Source organism: Poecile atricapillus, chromosome 4, assembly GCF_030490865.1.
Source record: "Poecile atricapillus isolate bPoeAtr1 chromosome 4, bPoeAtr1.hap1, whole genome shotgun sequence".
In the NCBI taxonomy this organism is placed as follows: Eukaryota; Metazoa; Chordata; class Aves; order Passeriformes; family Paridae; genus Poecile; species Poecile atricapillus.
In genome coordinates, this window is record NC_081252.1 from 44,386,043 (window position 1) to 44,397,980 (window position 11,938).

Sequence of the window (11,938 nt, forward strand, 5' to 3'; positions counted from 1 at the left end):
TGTTACCCTCAGACCTTTTTGCTCTTCAATACTGTAGAAACACTCTGGATGGCTTTTCAATGTTTTTCATCTTGGTTTGCTCTTTCTTCCATTCCTTAGAATAGTGGGCTTTTTGCCAGGACACCATTAGCCACATTGCATGGAACGACTGTGGCCAGGCACATGTTCACTGGGATGCAGAGACGAGCTGGCCAGGAGCCCATGGTGTGAGTCAGCTGCCACTGCCCTGCTGGCACTGTCTGTATTCAGTACAGCTCTAACTCTGGTCCTCCAGCCCACTCTTGCACATTGAGGATAACTGTAGACTGCTTAGCGTAGGTAGCAGTTAGAAGGTAAAAAAGTTGAGAAACTGGATGCTTTAAAAGGGATTTGGTCTGGTTGCTCAGCTGGAACATCTATTTCCATATGAGTCCCTAAAGACATAGCCTAAGGTTATACAATATTTCTGTTCGTTAAAAAGGACTTGTTATTACACATCCCTAGTCATTCTTGTGGTCCAATATCTAACAAACGAGGAACAGAAAGGCCAAGTCTTTCCAAATGAATGGCACAGACTCAGAGCAACTGGGACCACAGATGAATTGACAATGAAGGACGACCAGAGGACAAGGATGCTTTGCTTTCAGCTGTATTTTCTTGTCCCCACAGACCAGATCATCTTCAGCTCTCAGCTACTAATTTCCAGATTAAAACCAAAGAAGCATTGAGGGAGGGTGGTTACTGTTTAACTTTGTTTGGACCATGAACCATTCATGGAGCAACCACTCAGCATAGCAGAAGTTACAGGTGGGCAACAGGAACAAGCTGTTAATGGAGGAGGGCATGCTCTTCAAGGCAGCACCCTCCTGAAGCTAGCATTTAGTGCAAAGCTGCCTCTAGTGACACTTCAGTGTTCTCCTTTCTAAGCATATGCAAATTATCATGACTGAAGAAAATCTATTTAATTTCTATTCTGGTTAGTAAAGCACATAAAATTTCTATTTGTATTTCTATCTGTATTTGTATTAGAGAGCCGTTCCTACACCATATGTAGTGCTCAGATGTCAAGCTGCATTGTAGCAATTTTTCACATACTAACCTGGCCAGTAGTACATGGAAACGTTCTTTTTAGCTTTCATCATTGTGACCCACAAAGGCTCTGATCCATTCCACCAGAGAGGCAGCAGACTTTCTTTATTCACACCAATATCAAAAGATACATTTGCCTTTTGGTCCCACATGTAGTTTCCAGTCATCTGATGGACCTCACAGTGGCGACCTTTGAGAGTGGAGAAAAAAGCAGCACAATCAGATTAGTATTCTTCAGTAGAGGGATGCTGGCAGCACCACTATTGCTGCTACTGGATCATCCAGCAAATCAGCTGAAAAGCCCTGTCTTGAATTCTGGGATCTCTTACCTTGAACAAGATGTTCTTGTTCAGAACATCTCCCTGACTCTTACCTTTCACTGAGGTGCTCCAGTTTGCTTACTAAATCCCCCAGTTCAGACACCCATAAGTTAGTTGCTGAAGCTTGTCAGGCTCCTGTGTTCCCTTCACAATCAATGGATAAGAAGAGTCATGTCTAGAAAGCAGTTCATGCCACCCTAAGACAGGCATTCTCAGGTACATGGAGGGGAATACATTCTCAATTATTGGTAGAGAAAGATTGCAGCCTTTTCTCAGCTTCAGGCAGCCAAATTTTAGACAGCTGAGGTCAGAAGAAACATGCCTTGCACCCCGTGTCCTGCTCAATATTTCAATGCAGCCTCACACAAAAACTAAGTCAGCAGCAGCCTGCAAGCACCACATGTTTGGCTGATACCTGGCTCCGTCTACACACCCAATGCCTGCCAAGTCTGAGGCCATTTTAAGGTACCCATCAGCACTCACAGCCAGAGGGCTGTGGAAAGCAAACTGTGAACAGAAGGTGATACAACCACAATCTAGAAAAAGATTGAGAAACTTACATTTCTTCTTCCTTTATCCATAGGGCACATTGTTTTTTCTGCAAGCAGGTGAAAACTAGGCAAACACATTTAGGTTATTTTTATTTTCCATTATTGTTAGCTTTTCTCTTTTTTTGTTGTAATGATCATGCTTTGTTCTTGGCTGTGGGCACAGCAATAATTTCATCAGATATGTTCAGGCCTCTTACTGTGTCTGAAAGACCCTTGGGCAACGTCATATTACAAGAAACTAGTATATAATAATTGAGAGATATCTTCTATTTCTTGTAATTGTCAGAAGAAAAGATGCTATATTTTAATAATTATTCTGAAGATGAATTAACAGAAATGGGAAAAGAAATGTTGAAGAATAAGTTGTACTGGAAGTTCCTTATTTACATATCTTAAAAAGCAATGACTGAAGCATGTGATAGACACTGTCCTCATTAGCTGGTGAGTCATGTTATTGCAGGGATCCAGATAACAGGCTTTGATTATTTTGAGCCTGAGCATGGTGATCAGAACTGAAATAACCTTGGTATTCTTGTTCTGAAAAGACGTCATTTCAAGCAGAGGACTCTGTATACTTTGGGTGCATGTGACCTTGAAATGGATTTTGAACTCTCCTTCCCTACTAAAAAGTATTTCAGTTATGCAGAACATTTCCTCCTTCCCAGAGGGAAAAAAAGTGGTCCCAGTTTGTGGCAGTCACTACTTACCATATTAAGCCTAACAGGTTTAATATAGGAGAACTGGTGGATTGGATGGGCAGTAATCTGCTCTCTTCAGGCTGCCAAGTGCTCTCTTTTCTGTAAATCTCAAAAGAGACAGGAGGAAGTCTCTATAGTGCATCAAAAACCCAGCCCTACAATTTACAGGACAATCTCAGCTTCTTAAAGTCCATGTGTTCCTAAGCATCTATCAACCTGATAAACTGCAGCAGGCAATTTGTGCCAGCCCGGGAAACTTACAGGTCAGTGCTGAAGCCCTGTCAGTGTGAAACCTACGTATTAGGGATCTGTATGATGTATAGTGTAGTCTTCACAAAGAATCAATGAGCTCTAGCTGCTACTGATCCTATAGGACTTCAAGGTTTGCTGTCTGTTTGTCCACATTTTTAAGGAAGAGATTGGAGGTTGTTCTCTGTAGTATTGTTGGGAAGTTTAACTGTTTGAACTGATGCAGAAGATAGTGTTCTGTTCTGCACATTAGATTAGCTCAATTTTCTATGGACTCCAAATCCTTTTTTTTTACTATTGAAAGAGAGGCCTAGAAGACTATAAGGCATCAGTTTTCATTTCAGACATCCCTGGTTCACAGGGTCAGAAAAGATCAGGTGAGCAACAGATCAGAAGACATGACAATTTAATGCATTCATGTCTGCTTACCTGAGGCCTGTGTCTCAGAAAGACCCTAGAACTTCTTGGAAGACATCAATAATCAACCAATTAATCTCTTCCTTGGGTTGCTCCTCCCAATATTTGTCATCAGTAAACACTGTTCAAAAGTATGCCTGATCTCTAATTTTATTTTTGACCTTTGTTAGTCTTCAACCATGGCTATTCTGAGCCTTGCTTACCAGATTGAAAAGCCCTAGAATAATCGGCATTTCTGCCCCTGCCCCCTCTCCCCCAGGGTACTCATACACAGAATTAAGGCCATTTCTCAAGTTTCTTTTGGGTCACCTGTCCAACCCTTTTTCTTTATATCCTGTTTTTACTTGTTTTCTCCAGCCTAAGAAAATTACCTTTGGTGTGCTTCTTTTGAATCATTTTCAAAATAGCAGCATGGTGTTAGAGAGTCACCATAACATTCCAAATTTATTATTCTTCCATTACTGCAGCTTTCCTCTGTAATCAAACATTATCTTAGGAGTCTCAAAAATAGAAACAGGGCAGAAAGCAATTTCAGCATACAGATGTCACTATTTAAACTCACTGTAATTGTAGTAAAAATTACTCCCTCCTCAAGCAACAGAGGAAAACAAAGAGGCTATAGTTCCCAAGAATATGATAACTGCTGTATCCTTCTGGAAGAGAGCCAGCAAAAGCATTTGCAAGTCTGCATGCTAGAGCTTACTTGGACACTACATACAGCATTTGTCTAAAGCACATTCCCATGTTTCCAGGCACTTTCATCAGCATTCAAATGAATCTCTGCAAAACAAAGACGAAATTTAAAAAACCAGCAAAACACACAGTCACTTGGCCACCCACAGCAGCAGCACAGCAACGCTGAGTGCTGTGCACCCTGCACTGGCCACGTGTGAGATCCAGAAGCCAGAGTGTGTGCTCCTGGGGAATTTGCCATCTCTGCACTGAGCAAATCAGATTTATCAGAGAACCCACAGTCTGTGTCTTAGCCAGTGCAACAAAGGTACCGTAATCTGATGGTGAACATCAGTAGATGCATTTAGCTAAATGTACTATGCAATATTATATATATGCCTTGCCACTATGGTGAGACCTTTCCTCTCATGTCCCACCACGATACCCCCAGTCTCTGGAAAGTAATGAGTCAGGGAGGAAGATGAAAAAACAGGCTGCCACAGGGCCATACAGTTTGGGAAAGAGTTAATTTCTTCCATGCAAACAGCTGGATGACTTGCCTTGGGAAATGCTCCCCTCTGCTCATGCTGCCTCCCATAAGGATGAAGAAAGCAGGACCAGCACCATATTCCTGTTCTGGAGCAGATATAGTGGTTGCTCTCCCCAGAAACTGAGCTTTGATATATGCCCTGCTCTACTGTTCCCCTGATGGGTCTCACCTGCTCTGCTTTGATGAGAAAGACCACAGACCATGTGCTAAACCCTAAGTAGCCCAGAGAAGGCCAGAGCTCATGAGAAGTCTGAGGGGAACACTGGCCTGGGCAAAGTGGCCCTGCCATCTGCAGACCCCCAAGAAAAAGTAGTACTTGCATGATGTGCATGGACAATTCATGTTCCAAAGGAGTTTGCTTGCAATATCTTTTCAAATTTCTATGACCTCTAATATCAGACAGAGCCAAAGCATGAACACCTTAACCTGCATCAGGCAAGACTTTGCAATTCAAGTAGGATTGCATCAAAAAGCACAGAAAAAAATCTCTGCTATACACAGCATTATTTTTTTCCCCCTAAAGAGGATTCATTTAGTAAGAGCTTGAAACTATTAATTGAGTTCTTTCATCATGGGGCCAGGGCTGGGGTGCACAAAAATAGCTAATAAATCACCCAGCTGAGGTTTTGCAGATGCATTCTTATGGGAAGTCAGGTCTTGTGTCCCTGTAGAGCCAGGACTTCGAGTTGTTGATTGTTCTCCTGAATTGTGGTGAGCTCAGGGATCACACTGGGACCCCTGAACCCCCAGATCTGGGTGTGGCTCAAGGGCACAGAAGCTGCAAGCACTGGACAGAGCAATGGACAAAGCTGCTTCCTGCACTAGTAGACAGAGTATGAGCCTCTGGCAGTGACTTCAGCTCTGGCCTAAGAAATACCTTGAGATGTGAATGTCTACTTTGCTAACAGCTGGTAGCAGGTACACTAGTTGTGAGCTATGAGATTGTAGCTATTAAGAAGGAAAAAACTCTGTATTTCAATTTGTAGTGTTGTGAACTTGTGTTAGAAAAAACTTTCTGTTCTACACTTTAGAAAATGTTTCCATTTTTTTAACTGGTAGGAAGCAAACACAGACTTTTGCAATATTTTGGTGTGTGAAAGAGAAAAATCTTGACGCTTGGCATTACAGTCTTTCTGCAGGTGGTAAGTAAACAAAGTGAGAGGAAGGATGTGAAAATGAAAATCCTCCTGGTTCCCACTATCTTTTCCAGCCTGTTCTTGCTGGGATAGTACCCTTTCCCTGCCAGTTAAAAGTATTACCACAGACTTATTCATACTCTTTTGCTTCCTAACACAGAGTTTTAGAAATTAAAAGCTAATGAATCCAAGAAAAGGAAGATACTTGATTTCAGAGCTGTATTTCACAAACAGAACATTTTAAATGTCTGCTGCTGACATCTGTAGCTGTTTGAGAGGACAAAAAAGAAAAAAAAGCCATTTTCCCTTGTCATTCATGATGTACTTCGTGTCCTTCTGGATCTTTTCAAAGCTTGGACAGTGAAGCAGAGAAGTTTTAGTTTATGTATATGTAATAAACTTCCCTCTTGTACTCCTATCCTTCCATTTTTTATGCCTCAGAAAACATGCAGGTATCACTTACATAGTTAAGAACTCGCTTAACTGCTGAACAGAAATTGTAAGCTTTCCTGGACCAGGCTGGAGTCAGGTTGCCATTAACTGTGCAGCAGAAAAGAGGCATCCACTAGAACCATCACCAGACTGGACTTCCTTCAGGTACTGAGTGGGAGGAGCCTGGAGCTGCTGTGCTTTTAATCAGGAAACCTCTCACAGTAAACAGTAAATATACTAGTATGTGTGCACATCAGCCAGACTTCAGATGATTCCAGGGTTTGGAGCCCAAAGGGCATTTTCTCCCAGAAAACATGGAATAAATGGGGTGCAGTGTACATTGATTTGCTGTGCTCAGGGGCAAACAGATGTAGACTGTTTGTTAGACTTTGGCATCATCCACCCAAGCCCTCAGCAGTTAAGTAGGCCAACATCAAGAGTGAGGAGTGAAGGGAAGATGTAAATATGGAAGATGAGTGAAATATTCAGTCTGGCAGAGTGGACCTCCCACCTATCTGTGGGAACACTGCCATATTGCCCCATTCCCTCCTGCTATTTAGAGGAGGAGGTGATGGCATATGTAGGGATGGGCTGCAGTGGCTGAGAAAACACACACCACCCCTGTATTTTAGACAAGCCCCAAACATGTCATCACTGTGTTACAGCAAGTGTGGGACATCTCTGCAAAGGCCACAGCCCTCACTCTGCGTGCAGGAGATTGAAATGTCCTCTAGTCTACCTTCTCCTCCACCCCTCAAGCTTTAGGGGACCTCACAGCCCCTCTGTTACTTATTTAAGCTCAGGTCCTGTCCAAAGAGGTACACGGAGGCTCCTCGCGGGCTCCTCTCCAAGCAGTTCCCCACCCATCTCTGCAATCAGGAGCTCCCTTTGCTTCCCATGGAGAAGTGAAATATGACTCTTGGATGTGGGGCTGCACAGCTGACCAGGCAGCTGGCACATCCCCATGGAATGCCAGAAAGACCTCAATTCTAGTTACAATCTTGGAAAAGAAATCCTTTCTGGATTTCTATCTCAGATGTGATACTGTCTGTTCATGTTTATGCTGGCTGGAAATGTGAGGTACCCCTGAGTCCTCTCAGCTGGGGGAGAATCCAGGAGAGCTGGGCTGCAGGGAGTGCTTTATCATCCCTCCAACACCTGTAGGTTGTCAGGTAAGGAAGACCCAACCAGACCATGAGCAGCTTTTTTTGACAGATATGGCATGAAGTGCTCTGAAGCAGTAACTCCTGCTTGTAGTGGCTACAGGGGAGACCTCAGACTTTCCACTGATCTTGGCATGAGAGCTCCCTGCAGAGCCAGGCCACAGCAGGCAAAGGGAAAAATTAAAAACTCCCCACCAGATAACAGCTCGAGCTGGTTTGTGGCCTTAATTCCTCCCTTTCCAAAACAAACATGGTATGATTAAGGGAGCCTTTTTGAATAGATGTATTTGGACACTTTCTTCCCTCCTTTGACAAGCCCACAAAGAGTCCTGCAAAAGCTGTGTCACAGCTGCAGCATCTCCTTTTACCTAATTCTTCAGGTCATGTTTTTCAGGCCAACGGTTGCAATATTGTAACTGCACCATAGAGAGCCCAGACACCAGGTAGGATTCAGTTTAGCAACTCAGAAAGCAACCCAACCACCTAAAAACAAGTCTTTCTGCCACAGTAGAAGCTAATACTAAGAAACATAGCATAAAGGAAGTTGCTAGAGAAGACTGCTTTTCAAAGAGTTGGATTTTAAGCTAGCACATCCTTGAGCTACCTTGCCCAGCACCAGGTTTTTGTAACAAAACAGCTTCTCCGGTTGCTTGTCAGCAAGACCCCTTTGTACCAGCCCTGATTTGGCTTTTGTTTGATGCTTCTTCAAGCAAACAGCAGGTTCTGATGCCATGCTCTGGCTTGCAGAAAGACTGGAGCTTCATCCCAAACTGAATTACTTGGTGATTTTACATTTTTCTATGCTCTGGTTTTCTTTCTCATGATGGTGGTAGGCGTGCAGGAAAGGAAAAGACTTCTAAGCAGGCTCTGGGCTTTAGGGTTGAGGCTTTCTGTGTGATGTGGGGAAGCTCCAGCAAATATCTTCTCACAGGTTAACAGCAGTGGGAGTGGGACCCATGAAGAGCTCTGCCATATCCCTGCAGCATTGGACAACCACAAGCAAGTCACCTCCCACCCATGCTTCCCTTCCAAAATTTCACCAGGCTGGACCTTATTTGTCCTGCTGTGTCAGTGCTTCACTCAGCACCTCGCCGCAGCAGAAAGGGGTGTGCTTCTCATTGGCATATGTTAACTGCTTTTAGATACGTGGCTTTTAGTCAACAGTTATAGTTGTATTTATTTGGCATCTGCACTGAGAAGCACTGGGGCCAATGCTGCTGATCTCCATAACCTCTGCCTGTGGGTCTGGGCAGGAGGAGGAGGTGAGCCCATGTCTGAGGAGACTGACCTGTCCCAACAGTGATGGTATCTGAGGGGCAGAGTCCACTGTCCTCCAAAGCCACAGAAATGAGGGAGAACTTCTCTCATTTAGCAACAACTCAACCATTCTGGAGTGAAGGTTGCATGGACGTGGGGTGAAAGGCAGTAGGAAGAAGGGAAAAGCCTTGCTCACGAGAATGAATAGTGGCAAGTCAGATACACATGAACTACAACACTTTTATGCACATGTTGTCCAAGACCTGGCAGCCATGAATGCTCCTGAACAAATAACAAACAAGCCAGGGGTGGGAATGTGCAATTTCTTAAACTGATTAAGCTGAAAGATACCAATATACTACAAAGATAAATACAACGTTTTGGAAATTAAAATTTGACTATCTTAGCAGCTCCTGAAACAGCAGTGTAGGACAAGACATGAAGAATAATTTGCTCCTGATTTCCCAGAAGAAATTATGGTAGCATTTAACTCCCAGACATCCCAGTCACAAGCAGTAATAAAACCATTACAGCCATGTCTACCTGCAGCAGAGGGGGTGCATGGCTGGTGAGATGTGAGGAAAGTTTCCCCATACCCTTACAGCAGCACCAGGGAGACAGCAGCTTGCCATTTCCTAAGCAGGTCACTATGGCAGGATTCTTGTGTCACCCTGCCATGCTGAGTTTTCTTCAAAACCTGTATCAGCTTTGCAAATTTAATGGATGCAGACTGAACACAGCTTAACATTACATCTGCCACATGCCCTGCACTCCTAACCCCACCACCCCATAAAACCTCCTTTCAGTGGAAATGGCACCGTGACCCCAAAGGGTAAGAACAGTGCAGCTATGGGATTTACCCTGCCGTCATGCCAAGACACAGTCGTGGGGTTCAATAACACCCCAACCACTCAAGGCCAGTCTTGTACCTTCCTCTGGGCAATGTTCATCATCTAAACTTAGTCCTCCACTGGTTCCTGACCTACTTAATACTACTGTGACTCATGTGTTGGGAAGGTGATTCGTTATTTGCAATTCAATTGTATTTGATTTGATATCCTTATCATAAAGTCTGGGAGAAGAGTTAAGTCTCACAGACTATCTTATTGCTTCAGGTTGAGGTGCAGAACTCTACTAAAAGTATGAAAATCCAGTGGTGTTACATCACCTAAACAAAACTCCTTCTTTGTGAGTACAAAATATGAGGTTTTCAAAAACTCCTCAAAAGGCTGAGGACTACAGACTTACTTCAGGTATACATACTTAGTAGGAATGATGACTAAATGTGTTTAGGAACAAAATGTCATTCACTCTTCTTCTTCTCTTTAGCAGGTTCATCCAAAGATTTTTTTCACACCTATGAAGTGTTAGGTCAGTTTGTCTATGTACAACTAAAGAACATGGCCTAGGGTGGAACACCTCTATTTTCAGTCACAGCATTTATTCTGCATTCATATATTTGCACCAAATAATGAAAAAGAATCAAAGCCAATTCTGCGACGGTTTTATATTCTTCTCTGATCAGAGATGAGCAAGAGGAAAGTTTCTCTTGATAGAGAGAGAGAAGAAGAGGTTAAGCAGTTTCAAAACAAGCTGGGCACAACTGATGTCAGATTTTTGTCTTACAATGGCATCTATTTGCTTTCCCAGCAAGCAGTATATGAATCACTGGGCACTGCATTGTTCCAAGAATAGTGGAAGATGCCACATATCTTAGGAGAGGAAAGATTTTCTGACTCCTCCTCATTAGGTGGAAACCCTTGTTTATTCAATAACTCCAGAGAAAAGTCCAAGTAGAAACTCCAGAAAAGCAATCTGTTTTGTTGGGTTTTTATACTTAACTTTTGCTTCCTTGGTGTCTGTCTCTGAAGGAATTAGTCCAGCTCTACTCTCTGCACCTTCCTAGTGTCACTGTAATCATGTTCCTCCACATAAAATTAAAAGCAAATCAGCATAATGAAAACTATGACTGTCATCTCAATTTTCTAAAAGCCTCCCCTGAACATTCTGAAAAACTGCAGGAGAGTAAAAGCAAAAATCCTGTTTTTCTCATTTGGCTATTTTGAATTATTACAGATATGAGGACTTAAAGCAAAGTTAAGAAAAGAGAAGAACAGTTTAAAAAGAAATGCAGTGCTGAACTTATCAAAACAGACCTGCTGACTGAAAATAAGTTCTTTGTGTAGCCACACAGTTCACATGCATTTTATTAAAGCCCTTAAACAGTCTCTGTATTTATTTTCCAGATACTCCCAGTTGTTTGTATGTTCTATATACATGCAGTAGCCCCTCGTTGGTGCTCACACCAGGGAGCCCCAGCTGGCCGTGATGCTGAGGCAGCAGCAGGTAGGACACGGCTACACCTTGGATGTGCAAAAGGGAACTTCAAAAATTAGTTCCAGGTGGCATTTCCAAATTTGGAACATGTTTCAGAAAAACAATTCTAGGCTGTAGTGCCACAGTGCTCTTAAACTCACAGCTAAAAGCACGACTTTGGTTATTTTTATATCTTATTTGGAAGAAAAAGTCACAGGAAGCTGCCTGCCACCTCGGCACGGGGAGCTGGCAGCTCTGAGGAGCATCACAGCACAGAAATACAAGTACTCACCCGTCATCAGTGTGTAGTAATTTGGATAAGAGAGGCTGGGGAAGTCTGGGGTCATGTAATCCACCTTCACCCCCATGTTGACAATGTCCCGAAAGCCCGGCAGACCCTCCAGCTCGCTGTCATCAATGTAGTCGAAGCGAAAGCCGTCGAGCAGGAACACCAGGAGCTTGCGGTGGCCCGAGGAGGCGGCGGGAAGCGGCAGGAGGGCGGTGAGGGCAGTGGCCAGGAGGGCGGCGAGGAGGCTGCGGCTCTCCATGGCAGGCGGCAGCGAGGGCTCCGCGACAGCTCCGAGGCCGGACCTGGCACTGCTGTCCCCCGCCCGCTCCCAGCGCCCGCGTTAAAGCTACAGCGCCCAGGGCGTGGGAGGTCACAGGTTAATTGAAAGCAAATGATTAACCTCGAGCTGAGGGAAGAGCTTGGTGCTTCCCAGCTGCAGGAAAAAATGCTTCGCAGCGTGGGGAACGCACAGCACGAAAGTGACTAAGCCTCTCAGGACGCTCCGCAGGCGCTCCCGGGGCAGGGCGGGCACGCTGCCCGCTGGCCCCGGCGAGGAGGGGCCGCGGCGCCCAGAGCGCTCCCACCGCCGCCGGCACGGAGCGGAGCCCGCACTCACCGGCCAGCCCAGCTCCGCGCCTCTCGCAAAGAGGGGCTGCAGCCTTTGGAACACAGCCTCACACCTCCAGCAGCGCGAACGAGGGCTTTCTCATCTCTCCGGCAGCGCCTTCCGATAGAACTCAGAGTGAGATTAAGACAAAGCATCTCCCCAGCTGGAAAGTGCAGTATGTGTGAGTTGAGGTCCAGCATTTCGATGGCATGG

At 44.5% G+C, this 11,938-nt stretch overlaps 1 protein-coding gene across 1 annotated transcript in view; it reads right to left on the reverse strand.

The window, feature by feature from the left end:
• Positions 1–11,658, reverse strand: part of ENPP6 (ectonucleotide pyrophosphatase/phosphodiesterase 6) — a 32,084-nt gene extending 20,426 nt beyond the window's left edge. The window contains exons 1-2 of the mRNA XM_058838783.1: positions 11,122–11,658; positions 1,079–1,258 (exon numbers count right to left, since the gene is read on the reverse strand). Of these exons, the coding sequence (XP_058694766.1) occupies positions 1,079–1,258; positions 11,122–11,377 (436 nt within the window). The 5' untranslated portion in view covers positions 11,378–11,658. The remainder of the gene's footprint in view (positions 1–1,078; positions 1,259–11,121) is intronic.
• Positions 11,659–11,938: the final 280 nt, after the last annotated feature.